The sequence below is a fragment of the Phlebotomus papatasi genome, chromosome 1, assembly GCF_024763615.1.
Source record: "Phlebotomus papatasi isolate M1 chromosome 1, Ppap_2.1, whole genome shotgun sequence".
In the NCBI taxonomy this organism is placed as follows: domain Eukaryota; kingdom Metazoa; phylum Arthropoda; class Insecta; order Diptera; family Psychodidae; genus Phlebotomus; species Phlebotomus papatasi.
In genome coordinates this window covers 70,856,270-70,881,776 of record NC_077222.1, presented here as the reverse complement: position 1 = coordinate 70,881,776, position 25,507 = coordinate 70,856,270, and the positions used below count along the sequence as shown (strand labels likewise).

Below are 25,507 nucleotides of genomic sequence, written 5' to 3'. Positions count from 1 at the left end.
TAGCCTTAAAGCTGTCTACACATTATCAAAAAATTCTGTAAAAAATGACATTAAAAAAAGTTCTTTAAAATAATCGCCTCCAGACTAGTGAAATTTTTTTAAAAAAAACTGGATTTTTTACAGAAATTTGTATAGTGTGTAGGCGATTTTGTAAAAAAACGACCCATTTTTTTTAAAAAATCAAGGTTTTTTCTTTAAAAAAATTCTTTAAAAAAAATGCCTCTACACACTGGGACAATTTTTTACAAAACAGCTTTTAAAGAATTTTTTAAAAAATCACAGCAACTCGAGACATTTTTCATGAAAATTTGTCATTTGAGTGGTGGAAAAAGTGTGAAAAGTATTTGTTGGAATTCCCTGGGATAGTTGTTAGTGAATGTTCGTGGAAAATTTTCCAAAATTGCGAAAGTGCAGTGTTTTTCTACAGAAGTTGTTCCCAGTGGAATCAAAGCCAGTTGTGGAGGAACATTTTCGCTGATTTTTCTTTTGAAGTTGCCGAAAGTTGTGATGTCTGTGTATTTTTTAAGATTGTTATGGTACAGTAACCTCGTGCACCAAATTAAAACATGAATGGAAAGAAGGAAATTGAAGAATTTTGGAACATGAACCTGGTAAATCAATCAAGACAATAGACCTATTCAGAGCCACTGAGGAGATCCTAGTACATACAAGAGTCATCCGTAGTTACCACAGCCCATCACTTGAAGCCCCAGAACCACCTCCCATCATTCCTCCTTTTCAACCACGATGGAAGTGTTCCCATCCGGAAGCACAAGGATGAGATGGCTACAAACTTTTGCTTCCTCCATGGGACTCCTGCTTGGACAGTAGTGGATAGAGGGAGAAGGCTTTAATGTACACCGGATAACCAATAAAAGATTTCGGATTGGAAAGCAAGATATGAGAATTTATTTTTCATAAAATTTATCATAATTATCACCAGTGTCCGGAATCAAATCAGTGTCATCCAGTATCCGGAATCAAATTTGTAGAGTTGCACTGGATCAATTTTTGCAGGAATTTTGGTGAAGCACTTTCTAATTATTCCTCAAAGTCCTTCCCCTCATCCACTATCATGCTCTTCCAATTGTAGTCCTGAATTTTTTGCAGGAATAGCTTTGCAATAAAATCAGCGAGTTTTTTTTTAGCATATTCATAGTACTTACGTCAATGTTCTTGGTTACAAATACTCCTGTTCATCCAAACGTATCCACAAGTTTTCCTGAAGTCCTGAAGCTTTTCCAGAAAGAGCTGCTGATCAATGGAATCTATAAGATATTTTGAGCTGCACACCTTCTTCTCCACTCTACCCATTGTTCCTGGTAACAAATTTGTCCTTCCGAGTAATTTCTGCGGTTCTTCTGATGAGCATGTTTTGGTTTCCAGATTATCGCAAAGAAAAACAATTTCTGTTCATAAATAACTGCGATAGTCACACAAAATTTTTAGGGAAAAACAACATTTTGAGGTTATGTTCACACACTCCGGAATATTGATTCCACTGGGAACAACTTCTGTAGAAAAACACTGCACTTTTGCAATTTTGGAAAATTTTCCACGAACATTCACTAACAACTATCCCAGGGAATTCCAACAAACACTTTTCACACTTTTTCCACCACTCAAATGACAAATTTTCATGAAAAATAATCCCAAGCGAAATGCTGAGAGTAATCTGTCAGAAATTTTTTACAAAAATTAAGTCTAGTGTGGAGGCATTTTTTTTTAAAAAAATTTTTAAAAAACAGTTTTTTTTTAAAAAATTTTTTAAAAAATTTTTTAAAGAATTTTTTTAAAAAATGCTCATAATGTGTAGACAGCTTAAGTTAAAGAAGCTATACTGGCTAAAGGTGGCAGGAAACCACCTCGACCACAAGCCTTTCCTTTTCCTCCGTGGCTTCACGTTTCATCTTCAAAACACACTCAGCATGATGATCCTTGTGTATAACTAAAACAAACGGTTATTGGCTTAATATTCTCCACACTGTTAAACATGAGAATTTACTAGTCCACGAATATATAACTACGATATTCTTCCCCTTCAACGTGCTCAAAATAATTTCTGTCAGATCTCTAAAAAGCTTTTCTCTCATTTTAACTGTGATATGCTTGTTGAGCTTCCTCAAATGACTTTAACATACCTTGAAAATACATTCATACATTTTGTGAAAGTTTTTTCCTTACCAAGTTACAGCTGAATGTATTTTACAAACAAGCTACAGCACTCCAATTTATTAAGGTTGATGAAGTGTAATTTTTCTCGAGGGATAGAGAAATAAGCTCTTTCGTGCTACAAATTCAAATTAAACATAACCCCAATTTAATATTCAAAATTTTCAACTGTGACGCTTTTTAGCTACCTCAAAGCTCTCAGTCCTAAAAACGACTCACAGCACAGTTGCTTCGTCGTCACAGAATAAAGATGGTAAATGACAAACATGGATGATATTTTCCACATTTTGCTCACTTGCGGCAAATAGTGTCAGTGTATATACGGATTATAGTGAAAAAAAAATTATACACACGATATGATATTCAAAGAAATTCTTTATATTTTTGAAAATGTTCCTATAGTAACTTACATTGGCGCACCATTAAAACGAAAAACTTAATTTTCTTTGGCACACAAGTTATGTAGTTAGTTTAATACATTACTTTCTAGCATTAAACTTGAGTAAAACGTTTGCCAAGTATCAAATTATGGTCATCAAATTTGATAAAATAATATAACTTTTCTACAAGATATTTCACCCTTTAACACAATGGGGGCAAAATGCTATTTCTCTGCAATAAAAATTGATGCAACACAAAATAGCACGCTTCTTATTTAACACCAAGATTTGCAAGATAATTTCCATATTTTTGAACATTACGTCGTCGTTCTGCTGTTGGCATAAATGTATTTAAAGGATAGTACATAGGGAAATGAAATATAAAACCAGCCACTCCAACCCTCGCTCGTTAAAATTGGTGAATTCCATATTACCACATAAGCTATAAAACTATCAATTCATAAATATCTCCACTTATAAAATGCTAATAAAATCTTATTGGGTTAAACTGGAAAGCTAAATTTGTACTTTAGTAGAGTATCTGCCGAATAGAGATTATCAATCAAGACAGGGAGATCGTTGTGGTTTTACTCAGCTGAACATTTATTCAAAACTCATTTGCTAAACGAATATAAAAGGTTTTTCTACCTCTTAATGGGTAAAATATGATTTGCAATTAAAAAATAAATTTTTAAATATACACCGAAATTAATTAATGTTGTGTTTTATTTGTTGAGTTAAATATACGTAAAAAAGTAGTATCAAATAAATAATTCTTATACATTTGTCTGTATATAAAAATAAATTTCTTTAGATCTAAACCGATAAATTGGTGGACGAAACAAAACTGACCTAAAAGATATGATACGTTAGTGTAGAATGGCGTCAAAAAAATTTTGAAAAAATATATATTTTTGTTTAAAATTGAAAGAAAATAAGAATGTGTATTCTAGGCATAAAATTTTAGTAGGGGCCCAGTTTCCCCTATTCATATGGCCGATGCAATACGCACAGTGCATGGTTGCAATTTTACCAATTTTTTTTACTAATTTCTCTAAATATTAAGAAATCAAATCAAATGTAGAGATATTAGATAGGGGAAACTGGGGCACCACCAAACACGGGGTAGCACCAAACACTTCGATTTTTTAATCAGATATTCGACTTCTAAGGACAAGACCTATAGCAATTTATAGGCTCTATAGGGACGCTTGTCTACTGAACAAATGGTTGAGACAGTCCAAGTAGTTAAGAAATAAAAATTAGTGTTTGGTGCTACCCCGTGTTTGGTGGTGCCCCAGTTTCCCCTAGTTAGTTTTAAATCTTGATAAGTATAGAAGAGTAGTGAATCCACTGCTCTCATGTTTTCCCATCATTTCACCAATATAGAAAGAGCTCGGTTTTTCACATTTAAGTAAATACTATATATCTGTGGGACAATAGGAAAGAAAAAGCCTTGGAGGAAGAGATCAAAAAAAGCCGAGCTATCATCATCGTTATGTGTATACAAATTCGTATAAAAGGAGGTAGGAGGAGAAAGAAAAGTTAACTTTATGAGAAAAGCGAGGTATATAACCATTTCACTGATCAACTTCTCCTGTTTTTGCTGTAATACACACACGCCGCACTTACCATCTAGCGCAATAATGAAACTATTGTGTTTTCCCTGATTGTATTCTTCACCATCCGTCGCCCTCTTGGCAACCTCCATAAAAGGGTGTTAGTGGTGTTTTCTGGTGCCGTGGTCTCTTCTTCCCTTAACTGCTACTCATAGTTACCCCATTGTACATTGCATGAGAATACCCATACATATACATACCCCACTGCAATATTCAACAAACTATTGTACGATGTAGATTATAGTATGTTGTTTGGGAAAGCATTAAGCTTCAGAATCTGCTTTCTATGGAGGCTCTTTCCAAAATTGAAATTCATCCCGCATCCAATTCGTATATAAATAAACACAAATAGATTGATCTACATCTTCCATATCCTTTGGATGGTTCAGATAATGATGGTTTGAGGGAAGGTCATGGTACTATTTTGAAGATTCTATTATACGCGGAACTAATAATTTTTTTAGTTGTACGTTTAGCAGAAAAGAAAACGAATAACATAGACAACGATTATTCAAATGTTTTAATTATTATTAATCGTATCGGAATACTTTGTTATAATGTAATCATGTTGTATTGCTGTTGCATTCTGTGGTCGAAGAATCCGCTAAGTCCATGTGTAGACCGCCCAGGAGCGCCTTCCCCGTTGTGTGGATGCTTCTTCCATTCTCCCAGAGTTTTTGTGGGCAGAGGCGGTGCATTATATTACGTTTCATCACAGTGAAAATTTCTTTTTCTGACAATCAATTGTTTGCACTGGGCGGAACTTGAACTCACTACTTGAGAGTCGAGTCAGAGATCTCGTCCGCCCAAGACCAGTGGTCTTGCCTATTGCGCCACTGATTGGGGATCTCTGTTTTAATGTTTAATAATATCGGAGATTTCACGTCACCTGTTTCATTCTACATCGTTCTAAATAATAATAATTATTATTTTTTAATGAAATCTAATTGGAAACAAAAAATAAATAAAAATCTTAGGAAGGACAGAAATGATGGTGCTTATAAGAAGTTAGGTCAGTAGGTTAAAATAGGATTATAGTAGGTGAGATTGTTAAGAATCTCACCTAATAAAATTGACATAAATCTGATTAGATTGCTGAAATGAAAATAAATTCAAATTCAATTCAAATATTAATACTACGTAAAATAACCTTCTAAAGTTGTAGAAATTCATTAAACTTTAAGGAAGTGATCTTCAAATAAAAAGAATCTGAACTTAGTTTTTGTTTAAAATTATTTTTCATCATATATATCCCGGATTTTTATAATTTCGTCCCTTTCAGTATTTTGACAATTCGGTATTTCGGCTTTAGGGATTTTGGCGTTTGGAATTTTGGCTGCTACCAAGTTTAGACATGTGGCTTAACTTTTCTAATGTGTTATCCTACGTAAAGTTTTGAAAAAAATTGACTTAAGATTATATATTATGGACGTTAATAGCAGATGATTAATTTTGGAGATTAAGAAGTCAGGGAAGCCATTGATTCTTCTTTTTATTTTGAGAATTTTGAGAATTTCGAGAGATTCTCAGGAACTGGGATATACCTTATAAGTCTGAAAACCGTATAAAGCTCATGATTTAGACTAGGCTGACTTACAATTGATTTAAGCCGAGTGACAGCTTAGTGGAAAACTAATGTGAAGTAATCTAATCTTTATTAGGGAGATTCTTAACAATCTCAACTATTTTGATTTATTATTACGTTATGTTATTTTTCGGCTTAAGCCATATGCTTATTCAGCACATTAGATTGCAATGAACTTTGCTAAACTTTAAAAATATTCATATAAAAAACTTTTGTTTTACGAGTTTTATGGACCCCAACTTGTAAATTAATAATTCAATCAACACTATAAAAATTATTTTAAAAGATTCATTAGTGTCTGTTAATTTAGTGAAAAGAATACAGTGCGTACCATTACCATAAGGTCTCTTTGCAGAACTCAAAATTTTTTTTCTGTTTTTGTTTTATTTTTTTTCTGCAAAATACTTTAAATTGAATTATTTTACACCTGATTATTGTATTTTTTGACATTGCAACGGCTCTCCCATTTTTCTATTAACCCTCTAACGGTATTTTCTTTAATATGCGAAAAAAATTCTAAAACAATGTTTTCTAGGATAATTATGATCCAATAAAGTCGAAAAACTATCCATTCTTCATTATCTCTTTTAGTTTAGGCGCTAGGTGAGAAAATATAAAATTTTTTTGAAATTCTTTTTGCCTCTAAAATTCATATTTTTAGTTTTTTCAAATTTTTTAAATAAAATATACAAAGTAGAATGACATATCTTTCAGTAAAAAAATAAATTTATTTTAGTCAGATAACTTTAAATCGGTACTTTTCTTGAAATTGGAAATGAGTTTTTTTGCACTAATATCACTGTGCGACACGTTGTGGGTGTCTTTGACGAGAGTGCCAAAACTTGTTAGAGGGTCACTTAATGACCTCAAATCTGCAATCCGTTTGTCCGGGTCACCTCTAGATTTTTTTGGTAAAGCATTTTTAGTTTTTTGTTGTTTTCTAAAATTTAAAAATTCATATCTCCGGTTCTAATTATCCGGTGTTAGTCACATAAAGCTAAACTGACGCGTAATTTCATCCTCTATAACTCTTGTGAACATATCAGGCATCTACGATGACAATGAAGTATATTTTTTAAAGATTTTTTGAAAAAGGGCACCTAAAATGGTGCATTTTTCTGTGTTTTTTCCATCTTCTAGTAATTTTCCCACTTTAATAGAGCATTTTATATGTCAAATAATTATGCCTAAAAGTTAGAGAATTTAATATTCTTTCATATCTTTTTGGTTTAAATTTTCTATCCTAATTCGTTTATTCACAATAATTTATTGAAAATAAAATGCATAAAATTGGGAATAAAAACTATAATAACTATACATAATATTTCTCAACAAAGTAAAAATTATAGTTTATTGGTATTTCCAGGAAAGCTCGCAAATATGTTCAAACGTAAAATAATTCAATTCAAAGTATTTTGTAGAAAAAAAAAATTAAATAAAACGAAAGCAGAAAAAAAAATTTGAGTTCTGTAAAGTGACCTTATGATAATGGTACGCACTGTATTTTTCATATACAAAAACTAGCAATAACGTCAACTGATGAATTAAATTCTCCCCAGGCAACATTGGAGTGTTTACATTTACAATTTCTGAGCTCTTTTAAATCGAATACATGGAAATTCGATTGTGAGTTGAATTTTGAGGTATAAAGTCACGTCGAATTTATTTAATTAATTTTATCAATTAAAAATATTCTGATTCAGCATTTTTTTTTTCTAAAAATTCAACTCTCAATCATTTTTGAATGCGCTTTGAGTTGCAAGCATATCGGTTTGTACTCGTATTGTGTAAAATTTCAACTCATAAGCATATCTAAAGGCCTATATTACAACTTTTGTGCAATTTTTTGCTGCTATACAAGTGAAAAACAATGATGTAGAAAAAACTTGGGCAGTAGTATACATAGAGCAGTTAATAAACACTGCATTTTCTTCAATTATAAAGAACCTTGTTCACTAAACAAATGGTCGACATATATCCAATTAGTGTAGACATAAAAATCAGAGTTTACAATTGCCGCATGATTACTGCTGTACTAGTTACCCCTAGGCTTTATCAAAAATTTTGGACAATTTCGTATTACAGATATTTATGCGCATTTTTTTCTAGAATCTTAAATATTTCTTAATTAAAAAAGCGGCATAAGTTTAATTTGAAAGAATAAAATATGTTATTGATGCACAATAAATGGCTCGGTATTTTTTTTACTCTAACTATGACAAAGAAAATAGATGTTTTTTGTGTTATTTTTTGCATCCTCTGACCTTTAATTTTTAAATCAATAAATTAAAAAGAAATTGTTTCATACGATTCACTATTCAATTTAAAAAACTTTTGATACTTTATGTATTTTAAAGGTTGGTATATATTATAGTGATTGAGTAACCTATATTAATGAGGGCGGTGGCACAAAAGAAGTTGACCCCTTAAAATACATTATAGAATACAATGTATATTCCAGTACATTACTGCCGAAGAATAGAAATAAATGAGACATAATGTCACAAGTTTGGTTACTAACTCATATTGTGGCCTAGTCAACAAAGCTTTCCTAAAATTGTGTTTGTTTTGAATCTCAGAGAATCCAAGAAAACCAATGAGTGTTTAGTTTTTTGCTTACCTTCAAACATCGCATCAGTATATAGGACACATAAAGAAAGTATACGAGGAAATTGAATGGTTCCCACACAGACCGTTATCAATAAATTATGAAATGGGCAAATGGCACTTGATGAGGATCTCTTTTTGCAAATACTCACGCATAGACTCAACAATAGTTGTATGAGTGGTCTTGAATTATTTCTTGTAAAACTTTATCCATATCACACAGGAAAACAATTTCATTGTTTGCAGTCGACACATTGAGATCCAATTGAACCCAATTTAATTACTATTGCCCTTAGGTCAAATCGTCTTTATTGTTGTATTTGCTTACTATCTATACTTACATCATTGTTCCTCAGAAGCAATATCCTTTTCACAACCAAATATCGTACAAGGTGATGAAATGAGACCAATTTGGTACACATTTTGCTTTATGGGCGGGTTGCATTCAAGTCAAAGGATAAATAAGACAGTAGTAGTTTGGTTTCTATTTATTGTTAGTAATAAATGATTTTATTTATTGCATGTATATATATATTGAAAGCATATAGATGTGTGTCGATATCTATGACAGAAACAATTAGAGGGAAGTTGGGAACCTTTGTATTGGGACAGCATTGAAATTGGGCCAATGTGTTATGAAACTGGAACTTATTATGACATAACTTAGCTTAACAAATCAATTACGAAGCAAAATTATACAATGATAAGGCTCAATTTTAAAGCTGCCCTATTTCAAAGGTGCCCCCTTTCCCTTACAGTGCGATAATTTCTCTTCCGGTGTATATAAAAACAGGAAAGTCCATCTTAATAAAGCTAGAAAAAATAATACAGGGTAATTGTCCAAGTTTGTGACCATTTTGTCCAGGGACAAAGGTTGTACTCGATTGTGCATATAATTTTGAGGTCGAAAGATCACGTTATATTTATTAAAAATTACGTGTAAAAATGCGTGATTTGTTATATTACATCACTCAAATATATGGTAATTTTATTTTGAGTGAAATATTCTTTTCTAAACTATCGATTAAGCATTTTGTTCATATTTTTATTAATGAAAAGCTCAATAAAGTAAAGAAACCCTAATTCGCACCAGAGTTGATGAAATGTTATTCTATTTAAATTATATAGGGGAAACTGGGGCACCACCAAACACGGGGTACCACCAAACACTGCGATTTTTTAATCGGATATTGGATATCAGAGGATAAGACCGATAGGAATTTATAGATATTATAGGGATGTTTGCCCACTGAAGGAATGGGCGAGATAGTCCAAGTAGTTTATAAATAAAAATTACTGTTTGTTGGTACCCCGTGTTTGGTGGTGCCCCAGTTTCCCCTAGTCATTTTCATTACCGTCGTTGCGGGTGACTTTGCACTCGGGGGGGGTGACTTTGCACTCTGCTGTTCGTGAGACTTTGAACAATTCTAGCACTTATTGATAGTCTTCGACGATCCGGTCTACCATGTCAAAGTATATAGGGATATGTTAAGTACCAAGTAAGGTACAATGATCCTCAAAAGGATTCTTGTGGTTTCAGTATTAGTCAATGAAATGCTAATATAGGTATTTTGTCAAAAAACGGCTCCGTGAAAAAGTTATCTGAAGGTGCAATTTCAAAATCGATTTCAGAGTAGTAAATTGCCCAAATCTATTCTAAATTTATCTGGCTAGAATAATCCACTTCGATTTTATTGATTATTTTTATTAAAATATTTTTTTCCCTATTATCTTTCTATGAACGCATGATTTATGTTATAAAATTGCATGTAATGGTATTTCTAAAGCTTTATTATAAAAGTATTTGGCTAAAAATTATCCAATTTTTTTGATAATTTAAGATAAAGTGACCGAGATCTACAAGATGGTGTGGTCGCCATCTTGGTTTGACGTTTCTGTCCGCCATTTTGAATAACTGTTAAAACCTAAAACTGGTCCGATTGAGCTGAAATTTTAGTATGTTCTAGCTGATATCAAAACCTTTTCAGAACATATATAACATCTGACCTAGGTCAAGCGCTTGCCTGGATACAGGAGCTCCAAGTTCAAAATTTTGGCATTTTTATGAATACAGAACAACGGAGAGCTTCTTTTATCGAAATCATCACAAAAAAGACAGTACTATCGTTAGGCGATGAGATCTAAATAACAAACAAAAAGAAAAGTAATGTTTTTCTTTATAACAGCATATTATTTGAAGATCTGAAAAACTGTTTTTGCAAAAATGAAAAAATAAAAAAATTAATAAATGCACTTTTCATTTATTTTTTTAATTATGTAAGAGTAAATAAATATATAAAATAAAAGCCTCAACCATTTTTAATGGTTACTGAGGCATTTCATTTAGAATTTAAAATTAAGGATTAGTAAATAAAGATTGCCAAAATATGATGATTTCAAAATTTTAAAATTTGAGCCTCTGTATCTAGGTAAATACTTGACGTAGACTGGGACATAGATACGTTCTGAAAAGGTCTTGACATCAGCTACAACATACTAAAATTTCAACTCAATCGGACCAGTTTTAGGTTTTGACAGTTATTCAAAATGGCGGACAGAAACGTCAAATCAAGATGGTGATCATGTCATCTTGTAGATCTCGTGCATATTACCCTTAGATGTAAAGATCTTCATTGTCGTTTATTATCAGAAATTGTTGATTTTTTAGTATTTATTAAAAAGTGCAAAGTCACCCGCACCTTATCCCCTGTGCAAGCCTTTTTTCTTGATTTTTTTAAACATAGTAAAATTTTATAAAATTAATGCTAGTGGCACAAAATCCATTCATTAACAACTGAATACAAATAATTTTACTCAAAAACCCCCCTCCCTTCACTTTAACTATCCACTTTTAGAGAGCAAAGTTGAAAAATAGCGAAAAACGTGCAAAGTCACCCGCAACGACGGTATTTAAAAAAATCATTAAGAATTTTTGAAAAATATTTTATTGAATAAATAAATTTTCGGCTACAAAATTTATAAACATTTCAAAGCATATTCTCAATTGAGAGTTATTATATATAATAATTACAGCAAATTTTCATGTTCTTGCAGGACTGTGGATCGATTGTGGTCGATTACGGAAGACTTAAACATTTTGTATAAAGAAAATTGGACACGACTAGCTGCTCAAGAAGTTCAGCATTTTCAGGTAATCCTCAAATGTGGTCACATCTTCTGTCTACCTTCTTCATAAAGTCTGAAAGCTCTATAAAGTTTTGAGTAGTTTTTGGCATTGGTAGGTTTTGTATATGACAGTCAGTGTAGCTTCTTGTGTTGAAAATAATAGCGAACAAAAGGCAGAATGAAGAGTTAGTAAAAAAAAATGAAAAAGAGGACATGGCAAAATCATAAATAAAAGTTTTGCTTTTAAGCGACAACAAAACTTTTCCAGAAATGACAAAAGCTTACTTCGTCTACAGAGATTTAAGAGAACAAAGTACGTGAATAGGAAAAATTGAGAAGACGATAGATTTCTTCAATGTCGTGAGGTGTGCACGTTTAGTAGCTTGGACAAGAAGAAAATTTGTGTATATATCCTGAATATATATAACTCAAACTATATAGCTATTATATTGTCCTTTCATGTCAGTTGCACAAAGTGCTCTATTCTGCACTTATCATCTGTTTGGATATGGAACACAATCGTATTTTTGATGTTATTTTATACAACAAAATAGTTTATATTATAGGCTTAAACAGATTATAAAATACCTACCACCACTATTGGTCGTATAATGAAATTATTTTACTGCTCGAACTCAAATAGAGAGCAGTTATATTATCGATTTTCTTCTCAATTTGTCACTATGTTAGAGCTTAAACGCTAAGAGATATCAACTTCTGGTCTTCGGTGACCCCGCATGAAAAAACGATATCTCTAGACGTTTCTTTCTTCCCCCCCCCTCACCCCTCCCCAAACCCTCCAACACCATATTTTTTGGTTTATTTCGAAAACGGCTCCTTAGATTTCTTTTATTTTTGGAAAGGTTTGGAGGTGATACAGGCGATCATTTTGTCCAAATAACCTATGACCTAAAAAAATCGCTATTTTGAATTTGTGTTTAGAGGCTCTATTTTTTAATTGATTTGGTTAAATTCGGGTTTTTTTGGAAAGGTCTTGAAATTTCCAATCCGATTTCATCGGTTGCAATCAGTAATGAATCGGTTGAGTATTCGTAAAACCATTTTTTTTTTAATAAACTCCATAAACTTTTTATCCATCTAGAGGCGAAGCGATAAGAGATACGAACTTTCGATCTATGCAGATCCCCCCATAGGTCGCCGCAAGGGGCATTATTATGATTTTTATTTCTAAAACCATGTTCTTTTGGTTTATTTAGAAAATGACTACTGCGATTTCTTTTGTTTTTGGATATGTTTTGGATGTGCAGTAGACTCTCCCTCAATCGGACATATGGGGCAAAAGGGGCAAAATGTCATACAAATTATCTGGTTTTAATGTCATTAAAAATCTTTAACTTGATTTATTATTATTTTTAAATAATTCAAGCCTTTTAGTCCTTATTTTTTGGCTTTTATTGTTTTTTTTTGGTATCTACAATTGGTATTTTATTTAGGAACTAGTTTTGTGTTCTAAGATTTTCTTAAGATATGATCATTTGTTTAGAATTCTTAAAATTTAATTTATAATCGATAATCGATAATAATCCGGGAATTGAACTGACTTTGGAAATTAATTTGTATTATATGGAACTGGGATGGTTTTCAGACTATTTGACTACACAGAAACAAATATTTTGTAAAAATGTTCGTAAATGTTTGTGAATTCCTATGGGGGAGTTACGAAATGCTTGTGAATCGTATAACCCACAAACAAGTTCGTAAAAGTTTGTACTTTTTTCACAAACATTGATCGTAACATAATCAGTTGACGAGCATTTTTTGTACTTTTACAAACATTTGTTCGTAAATGTTCGTAAACACACAAAAAATGTTCGTAAAATTTTGTCATTTGTTCGTAAATTTTTGTTTTCATGACGAATATTTTTCAAACATTTACGAACAAATGACAAAATTTTACGAACATTTTTTGTGTGTTTACGAACAAATGTTTGTAAAAGTACAAAAAATGCTCGTCAAGTGCTGAATTTGCGAACAATATTTGTGAAAAAAATACAAGCTTTTACGAACTTGTTTGTGGATTATACGATTTACGAGCATTTTGTAAGTTCCCCATAGGAATTCACAAACATTTACGAACATTTTTACAAAATATTTTTTTCTGTGTAAGCGAGAAACTCGTATATACGATTAAAAACAGTAGAAAGAGAAAAATCTCAAATAACTTAGTTGGGAGTAGTTAGGTGGGTGTATTCGAGCAAGCCGTAATACTACTGCCATTGTCTGAATAACCAAATTCCGCTGGAATCCTACAACCACTACAACCAATATCATAGATAAATTTTAATATTTAGCGTACAATAATCAAACTGCTCTACTTTAGTTAAAATGAGAGAGTCTGGTATACCACTTGAAGTTTTACGTTTGATCTTGATTTATGATATTTTGACATACTCATTGAGTTTTCGCTTTGTCAACATAAATTTTGTTTGTTTCATGAACAAATTGCCAATGTGATGTGACCTCTCTGATGTATCACTTTTAACAACAAAATTATTTAGATGTCGAAAATGTCATTGCCTGGAATAAAAGATAGAGGAAAACCAATATGGTGAAACATTGTTTTCCATTATATACTCCCATCCTTGAGCACAAAATGCATTCATAATGCATATAAGTCACATAGATTACAATTGCGCCCATTTATTTCTACCTCCCCTTTATTTACGGTATGGACATGGTCTGTGGAAACAATTTCAATATTACATTTTTGTTATTCATTTAAAGTCAAAGTAAAGAGAGTATATATACCAGGAAAATGAAAATCAGTAAAAAAAAATAAATAAAATTTCATGAATTTCAACGAAAAGGCGTGATAAAATCGAGATATCTTTTTTAAAGCATTCTGAAAAAAATTGCACATAAAAATCTTGTTGACCTACATAAGAAAGCAACAAGTTTTTAATACTCTGATATCATAGATATTCTTGTAAAATCTTGCAAAACTATTGTCAAACTCGTTTTGCTGTTCAATAAGAAATACCGATTTTTAATTTGGGAATGGTCTCTATAGTCCTATCTGACTGTTTTCTTCAGAAAACAAAGGGCAATAAAGGATATAAAAATCGTAATTAACAGTTCCACAAAATTAGCAAAAAAAATTTAAAAGTGAATAAGAAAATTATGTGTTTTCCTGCGCTATCTATTGAGAAATTCTAATAAAAAAAGAAACAGATTTTGACAATACTTTTGGAAGAATCTTGGATAATAACTCGGTGGATGCGGTTCTAAGAAGATATTTTGTTGAAAATCAGAAGATTTTACAAGAATCTCTATGGTGGCAGTAGGGGAGACTGGGGCAAAACTTGTCAAAACGCATATTTAATTCTTTCACGAGTTGTGAGGAAACTTAAACGTTTTATAATGAGAAAATTCTTATAAGAAAATTTACTGCTCCACAACATTGCAGAAGACTATTTTCCTCTATCTCGAAAGAAATGTGATTTTCGAATCATTTTCTAAAAGTCGATTTTGTGGAGATTCTCAAAATTACTTGGGAAAATTTTGTCAGTCTTCGGATAATTTGTGACGTTTTACTCTCGCAAACGTTAAAAATATCAAATAGACATATTTTTATAGGAAATTTATTCCTCTAACAACTTTGTCGAAGATAATTTTTCTCTATTTTATCTGCTTAAATTGAGCTAATAAGTATTGATATTTTCTGTAAGCCAAATATTCCAAAAATAAGGCTCAAAATTTCATTATTTTTTTTTTTACATAATCCTTCCTCGAATCCATTGAAACTTTGTAAGTTTAAGAAGGTTCATAAAGGCTATCTATAATAAAAATTTCAAGCCTCAGTCTCTTTTATTTTAGAAAATAGTGAATATTGAAATTTTTGTTTTGACAAATTTTGCCCCAGTCTCCCCTAGTAGCTAAATATCTAATTTTCTGTATTAATCAACTTATATTATAGAGAAAGTAATAAACAGATCTTAAACTTAGTATCTTTTTTCAATTTCACTCTCAGTTTATTTCATGTGTATTACTTTTGGATTTGAGATTATTAAAAAAAAAAGTAACAATAAATTTTTGAATTTTATTGATTTGTAATAAGTAATTTGAACTTTAATAAATAAGTATGCACAAAGCTGCGTAATGCTATGTATCTGTTCATATGTGAAAGAAACTTTATGGAAGTGGTCCTGAAGCAATGCGGAATTTGGTCGACTGCGTCTCCGTTTTCCTTCCTATATGGACATAAACAATAGAAAATCAATTTCTAGTAGTGATAAAGCGAAATTCACAATGAATAACTACCACTAGCGTTTCATTTTCTCCATTTCACGCGATGATGAACACACAAAAAAATCTATTGAGAAAGCATAGTACAAAAGCTCTGAAAGTTAGAAAAGTATTCGAATTAAGTGTTTTATTTGCGACAAAAGAATCTGAATGTTTCTCGAACTTTTTTTACATGCCTAACTTTAGTCGATTAAACGATTTATTTGTGATGATATATTGCTATAAAGTTTGTATATATACTGTTCAGGACTGTTGGTGTTTATTGAGCACCTCCGAAACCATTTAAATTAGATTCTTCGACTTTGTTAGTATAAAGTACACGTTAATAATACATAATTCCAATCACCAGGGATATCCCGAGATTCGATTTGAGATTATGCAGTAGTATTTTGATCGGTTATGCTCATATATCTTACAGGATACGTTGCTGAGAGCTGTACAATCTTCAAAGTTGCAGCAGCCTGGACTACAGCCCGTAATCAAAGCATATAGATGGGATTATGCTTCCGGCTTCTTGTAAGTAGACCATCAAATATTCAACAAGCACAAACTCGAATCAATTGCCACTTCCTTCTCTTCAACAGATATTCCCTGGCCTTAATCACAACTGTTGGTAAGATTAAATGAAATCATTAGATTACGAACTTACCACAATTCACCTTGGTTATAACTGAATGTGCATAGTGAAATAAGGTCAACATTTTCTTGAAAATTTTGGGTTTAATAAGCTCCTGTTGTTTGTTGTCTTTTCCATATTATGGCGTCTTGTGTTTTTTCTCACTCCAACTTGTTTACAAATTGACACTGGGGGTAGTGGCGTAAGCCCGTAATTTTCAGTCTTGCATATATATTTTTTTACCGCCCTTAACTTATTATATACAAAAGACTTTTGTTTTTCTTCTGCTTCTGTCACTGTTGATATACATCATATTATAAAAGAAGCGCCAAATAATGCAAACAGTTGGTGGTATCACAGGACTGTTGTGTAGAGAAGATAAATAGAGTGAATGTAAAAAATGAAAAACACAATCAGGTAAATGGATGACAACCACAAAAGACAAAGAACAACCTGGATGTTGAAACTTGTTGAAGAATAAGAACAACATTGTGTATTTTATATTACGAGATTTTTTGTTGACGTACAACGTATTTCAATCTGTTTATAGCTGTGATCCTTTTACAATTATGTATACCTAAACATGTAGTTACAGTAATAATGTAGTTTATTGTTAACCTTTGCCCCTCAAGCTCGTACTTACGGAGAATGATTTTATCTTGCGAATTTTTGACTAACTCTATTATTAAATCGTTTTATCATGGTATACGTTTATGTATTATTTGGAAAATTTCTGTATAACTTTTTAAGAAAGATTTTGATCAACTTGAAACCTGTATTAAAACGTGTTTAAACCTAAAATTTCGTCGAGCTGTATTCGTGATAGAAAAGTTAAATTTTCTACTTAGAATAATTTAAAAATGTTTTCCTGATTAAATACAAAATTGCTACTACGAAGACGGAAAAAATCATATTTTATTTTTCTAGTTCTATCAACAAAAAAGATTATTTAAATTCATGTGCATATAAACTATATTAAACTATATTCTCTAATATTATCATTTACAAAATTAAAAACTCAGCGGCAGGGACCTAGGGTGGAATAACCGGCTATCGCCATGTTTAGGAAAAAATTAAATTGATTTAATCATAACTTTTGAATCCTTGTTATAAGATAAGTCAAATTTGACACAAAGTTACTTAGATGTATTGGCTCTAGATACGTGAAAACAATAATCCTAGAACATAACGCTGGACTACTTAAAAAACTGATTTTTATTAATAATGCAAAAATAACCATTTCGTCGCCACTTTTTACCACTTTTCGCCAGTTTTGTAAAATTTGTAACCACTTCTCGCCACCCACTTGAAAAGAACCACACTCGGTTATTTTAGGCAATGCTATGAAAAGAATACATTCACCATTTCTCTTTCCTTGTGATCACTTTATTATTACTCTCTTTAAATGATTTTTCTTCACTTTTATTTGAGAAATCAAATTATGGGGCTTTTGCAGAAAGTAAACAATGCAGATTTGACAACTGAGAATGTACGAAGTGAAATTAGCGTCGCCTATTGAAAAGATATGGCGACAGGTGGTAAAATCAATTCCAGAATATTACCACTTCTCGCCATGCCTCATTTTTATACAAAAATAATATAAAATTAAACATTAATTGACTAAATACAAATTTTATGTATTCCACACGTGCAATTAAATATTCAGTAGACAAATTATTTACCCAAATAGGTATTTTTGGCCTGATGAAAATTTGACGACACTTAGTACCTTTGGTAAGAGATGTTGGATTCGATGCACTTGCTTAAAATATTGCTCTAAAAAGTGATCAAAATCGTGAATCCAAAATGAATAATTATTATTTTTCGATTCTATGCGTAGAAGCAGAAACAATACAAAAAAATTGCGACTCATTTATTTCATAAATTGCGAAAAATAGCGATTTCAATGTAAGTGGCGAGATGTGGGGCACTGGCGAGAACTGGTGATTCCACCCTAATCTTCGGATAGACAATATCAGTCAGAGTACGTTCATTTAAACCAAAAAACAATAAAGTATTTTTTTTAGCAGATGACTTAAACTTGTTGTTAAACGAGAACAAAATCGTTCTTTCAAATTCGAGTTCAACTACTTTTTCAGAAAAGTCTTCAAAAACTAGATCATACACTGAGAGAAATCCGAAAAAGTTAAAATAACATTCCGGAAATGTTAATTTTACCTTGCATTATTGATCCGAAATCGGTGTAAATATTATGTTTTTTAGGTGTGTTATGGGTTAAAGTTACCCTTTTTCATGTTAATTTTACACTTAAAAAGATGTAAAATTAATATTAAAAAAATGTTGATATATTTTTATACCTAAAAAGTGTCAAAGTTACGAGGAAAAAAAGTTAATCACAACCCATTTTTTTTTCTCAGTGTAACAGCTGATTCTTTTTGACGTTTTTAAACAAAAATTTAGAAAGTCATAGTTCAAATGTACTTTAATACTTAAGAGCTTGAATTAATTACTTTTTTATTAAGTTGAAAAATAGAATTTAGGGAAAATATGCTGTTTTTTTAATTCTTTGTGATCAACGTAACCCCTTAATGTAGCTTTTGTTATGTTGTTGTTTCGTTAGCTGAGATATGATATACTCCCTCCGTTCCGAAATAAGTCGTACGTTTGGCGAAAAATTAGGGATTAAGGAATGGCTTCAGAGAATGTTTTTGTTATTTGCAAATATCTTATGTATGAACTGTCCTCCATGTTCAAGGATAATATGGGGATCCTTTCACGATGGTAAGTTGAGGAAACGATATGTTGAAGTTGTCCATTTTTCGCGTTTTTTTCAAAGAGCTCCGGTAGATAGTTAATCACTGCAAGATGGACTGTGATTAACATTACAGGCTAGAATTTGTTCTTAATTTTTAGTATGCACAAGTAGAACTCAACAGTTATTACCGATATGACATTTTTTATATCTCAAATTTTACAGAATAAGCAATAAAAAGAACATCCTTTTTTATGTTTTCGAATATCTGGATGCAAAATGGTGAGAAATAGGGACTCGGGACCTTCAGCAGACCCCCCCATAAGTTGACCCTGGAACCATTTATAAGTTTCTCTAAAACATATCCAAAATTGAAAAATAGAAATCGCACGATGTGTTTTCGAGCAATCCTAATAACATGATTTTGGAGGGGAAGGGGAGGGGTGGGGGCAAAATAAAGGACATATTAATGGTCCCGAGGTCAACTTATGGGGGGGTCCCCCGAAGGTCCCAAGTCTGTATCTCTCACCATTCTGCACCTATTTTAGATTGAAAATAAAACGCCAAAAATAAGACATTTTTAAGACATTCGTTCCTCAACATACCATCAAGACTGGACCCCAATTTTAGTACTGGACATTAGCAATAGTTCTTTACAAGAGATAATTGTTGATACACAAAACATTTACCAGCAAACTTTCCCTTAATCCCAATTTTTCCCAAACGTACGACTTATTTCGGAACAAGAATTTTTCCCAAACGTACGACTTATTTCGGAACGGAGGGAGTATTTTTTAGGTTCTGAAAGTAATTGAAGGGGAGTTTCAAGCAAGTTCACAGAAAAGTTTTCTGTGTTAAATAATTTTTTTTTGTTTGAAAGAATTCAAAATATACAGAAAAAGTGCTACGAGATCTTTTTCAAGAAAATCAAAAATATAGTTTTTCAGTGTCTTCAAATAATAATACTAAAGATAGTAAATAATTTTTAAAAATGATATAAGAAGAAAAATGTGTGTTTTCATAAGCATTTTTAGAATTTCAGATCTTAAAATATTTAAATTATCCAATTAAAAATACAAATTTTATATTCATATAATAAATCACTTTATATTTCAAATCGATTTTAACAGTTGAAAAGCCCTTCATTTGAATAAGAAATTACCATATCTAAATAAATTAAATATTAATGTCATAATCTTATTTTTTGGGGTTTTAAATTGCTCAAACAATTATATACTTCCGTGTTTAAAGAAGAGCTTAGACGTACTTAATATAAACAATTCAAATTTTCAAATTCATTCTGGTCGGCTTTTTCCTCTCGGAAATGACCCCTACTTTGCCTGAAATTGCCTTGAATTGGAATAATTTCATACGTACTGTTATACAGACAACATCGTTTTTTTTTTTTATTCCCACCTCCACCCCCAGGTCCCAAGCTCGTTGAGCTTATCTAGGACCGGGACATTTCCATCCTTGTGCATTTACCAGTAAACAACGTGAACAAAATACATGCAAAGTTCGACTAAATAAATAAATATAAATAAATAAATAAATAAAATAAAATAAGTAAATAAGTAAATAGATAACAAAAGCGTATGTATTCTTCCGAGACTCAGTGTCGTCCACGACGTACCGGGCCACGCGTATGAGGTCAAGTCCCGCCATGACATACCCCGAACAGACAACATCGTTTTCCCCATAAAAAATCAATTATATTAAAAAAAATCTTATTAACTATTTTCAATAAACTATAAATCCGTAACTCACAAGATGTACGATTAACTTCTGCTTATCATTTTTAGTTTTTCTTTTTTTTTGTAAACGAAGCGCAAAATCCTTTTTAAAACCAGAATGAAACTATATAATACCCACCTCTAAAAATGTCACAACCATATTGGTTTTATCTTATTTATTTTGATTCAACCACGAGTTTTTTTCTGAGTTGACAGGTGCTCTGGATTTCAATGGAAATTTCAGTTCATTTCATATAGGTTTTCTCCTTCGAAATTGTACTTATAATAATTTTTTGGTGTTATCTCTACATCTGCGAAACTATGCTGAATACGTCTTTAATATTGGGTGTATGTAGACCAATAAAATAATTCGCAAGATTAAAATAATCACTTTGTTCTAATTAGCTTGCAACCCGAATACCAGTGAAAGAATCACAGCTCTAGAATATAAGCTGAAACATGTAACTAGTTTCTTTATAACTACGATGTTTTTTTTTATGAACATATTCTCTGCAGTCGTGATTTGGTCAGCTTGTGGTGACCCCAACTGAGGCCACCTTGTTGCCTCCGGATCCAGATGATGATGTTTCCTCAATACACTATTTTTTTGAGTTGAAACACTTTTATTAAGGAAGATTATTACACTGCCCAATGGCATGGGCTACGTTTACACAGTGACTGAACCAACCTCTTGAATCTAGCTACTCTTTTTATACTAAAATCCTCCACTCGCACCCTAATTCTATTCGACATTATTTCCCGTGGGAAGGTGTCCAATTAGTGATTCAGGACGAACCTCTAGATAACGATCGTCTGGAGACGATCGTTAAGTGCCTATAAAAATATCCAACTATCCACTTTCGCTATCTCTAGAGTTTTCTCCAACACTTTCTATATCCTTAAGAAAGGGGATGCTTAATTGAGATGACCGAGGACCACACACCTTTTCGATCTTTGTTATCTTTGTCCCTATCTCTTTTCAGGATTTTATATCTTTCTTGGCGCGAGCTCTTATTTTACGACCGTCTCGAAGAGAAAGTAATCTTAAAAGCTTGTCACCATAGATCACCCACTTTACGAGTTTTCCAGGAATAGAGGATGCCTTTGTTTGCTTAAGCCAACAAATGCATCCCCTTTTTGGTCACTCATATCTCGCCCATCGTGATCTTACGAACACCTGCCTATTGGCTTAATTAAGATGTTACTTTGTCTCTGGGCTATAAATTTCGTAAGGATAATTGGATAGAAAACTCTCGCGGCGCTAGACATGATCTATCATGTCTCTTCTTGATATTTCATGAAAGAACCAGCACGATCATGAATATTTGAAAACCGAGTTGTGATGCACAAAATGCGTCACAACATTCCTTTCCCCTGAGAAAAAGGAAGCTTATGGGGGTGATAGGAAATAATGTCGATTACATAATGGTAATGTAATATTCTTAATACTAACAATGTTTTTTGAAAAGAAGACTAGCTTACAATTTTTTTGTATTATTTGTTTTTTTTTCTGGAATATCCTTTTTTTTAATTCTGTTTCTATGTTAAGATATATTTCAAGTTACATTATTTATTTTTGAAAATGCAAATATTAATCAACTTTTGCAAGAAATATTGATAGACTGCGTGAACATTAGAGGTTGGGTATATGCTTTACATGAATTTATTCTTAAGCTAATTTGGATGATTATATTTAACCTGTCTTTATATTTTTTTGAATTTACTATTGAATTATTAAATTCTATAAGGCTGGTGTTGAGATTGTTGGACAAAACTAAGAGGACTACTCTAAAGAGCCTCGGTGTGTGATTAACTGCTAACTGAATTTTTAAATCTAAAATATATCTCTGTTGGATATAATTTTAATCAAATAGTTTTTTGAATAAGGTTGTAAAGATCAATATTGTTTTTATCGTAATGATTTTCATGATGCTGATATTAATAATTGTATTAAGTTTTCATTATAATATGTTAGGGTCCCAGAGGACCTCCTTCCCCCTTATGGAAGAATGATCCTCATTCTTAAAAATATACTATTAAAGTATACATCGTTTTATTGTAATTATTTTTTATGTAAAACTTTTTTTTTTAGATAATATAATTATTGTTTTTATTTATGTCTTTTAAAATATTTTAAAATATATATTTGATTTATTTTATTTTTTTCTATGGTAATTCATTTTCAGTTTCGAGGTTTTCGTAGTGTAGTTATTATTTTCTTTTCTTACTTGTCTTGTGCGTATTGTATCTGAGTTAGAGCAATGTGATTTCACCTTTTAGTAATGTCTTCTTTAAGTATGTAGTGGATTCTTAATGAAAAAAAACAAATAATAATAATAACAATGCTAACGCAATATTCCATAAAGGAACCATACACAGTAAAAAATGTTCACCCTTTTTACCATGACTTTCATTGCAAATTTTTTCATTAAATATGTAATCATGTGTACTGAAACACATTTACGTAATTTGAACACATTTGACTGAAAACTGTGTAATTTGTACCCATTTTGACCGAAAACTGTGTAATTTTCAGATTACGCATTTTACTGAAATACATATTCGAGTAACTCTACAAGAACAATCGTGGTAAAGAAAAAACAAACTAACGATTATCGTTGTAATCTGTTTCTGATTCTACTGTGCAGACTTTTGCGCAAAAGCATTTTGAAAATAAGCAATAATGTTCTTTTCTTATATGGGGTTGCCAATCCCATACCCTATAGAATCAAGTACAGTAGAGTTGACTGAATGTAATACGAGCTTCAGACCTAAGGCTTAGATATATGGCTTAACTGTTTAATTTCTTATTACTCACGACTTTTTGGAAAAATGTAACTGAGGATTGGACTAATAAAGATAAGCGACCTATTAGGTTTTCAAACACCAATACAATTGTTCGTTATTTAGGTCTTGAGACCTTTGGGAATTTTTCTAAACCTCTAGTCTGAAGACCGCTTAATTCGAATACCTGTAACGCCAGAGAATTCTTGGTGACGTAATCGACATCCGAATTCGGACACTTTCATTATAGAGCTAGAAGCCCTATTACTTGATTCATTGAGCGTCCTGTGAATTCTTATTTTCTAATTCAGAATTTCATTATAAAAATTATGAATGTTTCCTGTCATCATCTGTCAATTTCCCACTTTCATTTTGTTGTCTGTTGTCTGTGAGGTATTTTTATTCTCACAGAAAACTCTGGAAAAACGCAATACGAGACTTAAAGTGTCATATATCACGTTTTGTCCTCCTTAGTTTTTTTTTAGGCATATATGTGCATATATTTATGTTCATAAATATCTATTACATATATATAAAATGAGGGCCTGAATGTCCTTTGACCTCCATAGTAGCCCTCGGGCAACACGATACTATACTATCTCGCCACCTCACACACTGACTAAAAGTCAAATGGCGGTGCCCTCTATATTATCCCGTCACTTCCACACTGACTAAATGTCAAATGACGGGGCCTTTTAACACGCCATTTCTCACACTGACTTAATCGTCAAATGGCGGTTTTTTACATTATCATGCCGATTGAAACTGACTGTTATCAGTTCGCATCGTCAAGGAGAATGTACTCAGCAGGAATATTCGACTTCGAATTTTGACAGTAAAGTCTTTTGACATTCTTATCAAGTAATTTCAAGATTTCCTCAAGTTTTCTTTAGATTTATAGCCTCAATTCATTTCGTAATTTTGCATTTTTTTTTTAATTTCTTCTTGAAAATTCCTCTACTATTACTTGCCAGGAAATTTCTTCTCATAATTTCAATTTTTGATAATTTGTTATTTTTTGAAAAATAATTAAGTTTTAAATTTAATGTATAGGAAATAAAAGTGTATTAAGTAGTATGTGAAATGTTATAAGTTGATAATATTTTGTTACCAAAAATACGAAGTAATTAAATTATACTATAAATTTTCCAATTTTATTTTCTTTTTACCAATTTAATATATTTGTCGTTCTTGTTTCTAAAATCTTTTAATGAACGAGGTACATTAAATATATCCTTGAATTTTCAATCTGATAGTTGAAGTGGTGGGAGATTTTCTCGAAATATACCATTGGTATTTGATCTATTTGTTGAATTGGATAGTTATTTAAAAATTGAGTTTTAGATGGATCAGTTATTAAATCTTTCTGAAATAATAATTCGTTTTAAATTTAAAATCGTTTTCAATATTTTGCGTATTTCCATTTATTTGGTTTTAGATAACCCTGCGAATAATAATATCAGAATCCTTTTTGAATAAAGATGAGAATAAAACTATTTTTTTTTTATTGAATATATATTTTTTTAAATCCTTTGACGTTAATCATTTAATAGCGATATTGACTTTAGATTGAACTAAATAATTTTATTTTCCGGTAGAGCGAAAGCAATAGAGGAAAGAAAATGATAAGAAATGAATATGTAGTTTGGTCGCTAATGGATTATTCTGCGCATCTTACGCAGTGTGTATTACACACTGTTCCAAATTAAAATGGCAGTGTATGCGCACTAGTTTATAATAAACTTAAATACGCAAATAGTTTGGAAGAACAATAAATTTTAGAGATTGAATTGTATAAAAAAGTTAATATAATTATGTCCTTAGCGAAAGACATTCTCAGAAAATTTGTTTTGTTATAAGATTTCATAAATTATCTTTTAGAATTCCTTAACTGATTCCTTCGTTC

At 31.5% G+C, this 25,507-nt stretch overlaps 1 protein-coding gene across 1 annotated transcript in view; it reads left to right on the top strand.

The window, feature by feature from the left end:
- LOC129799963 (TWiK family of potassium channels protein 18) overlaps positions 1-25,507 on the top strand; it is a 191,991-nt gene that overhangs the window by 126,931 nt on the left and 39,553 nt on the right. Inside the window, 3 exon segments of the mRNA XM_055844285.1 lie at positions 11,418-11,514; positions 16,174-16,271; positions 16,340-16,368. Coding sequence (XP_055700260.1) covers positions 11,418-11,514; positions 16,174-16,271; positions 16,340-16,368 — 224 coding nt within the window.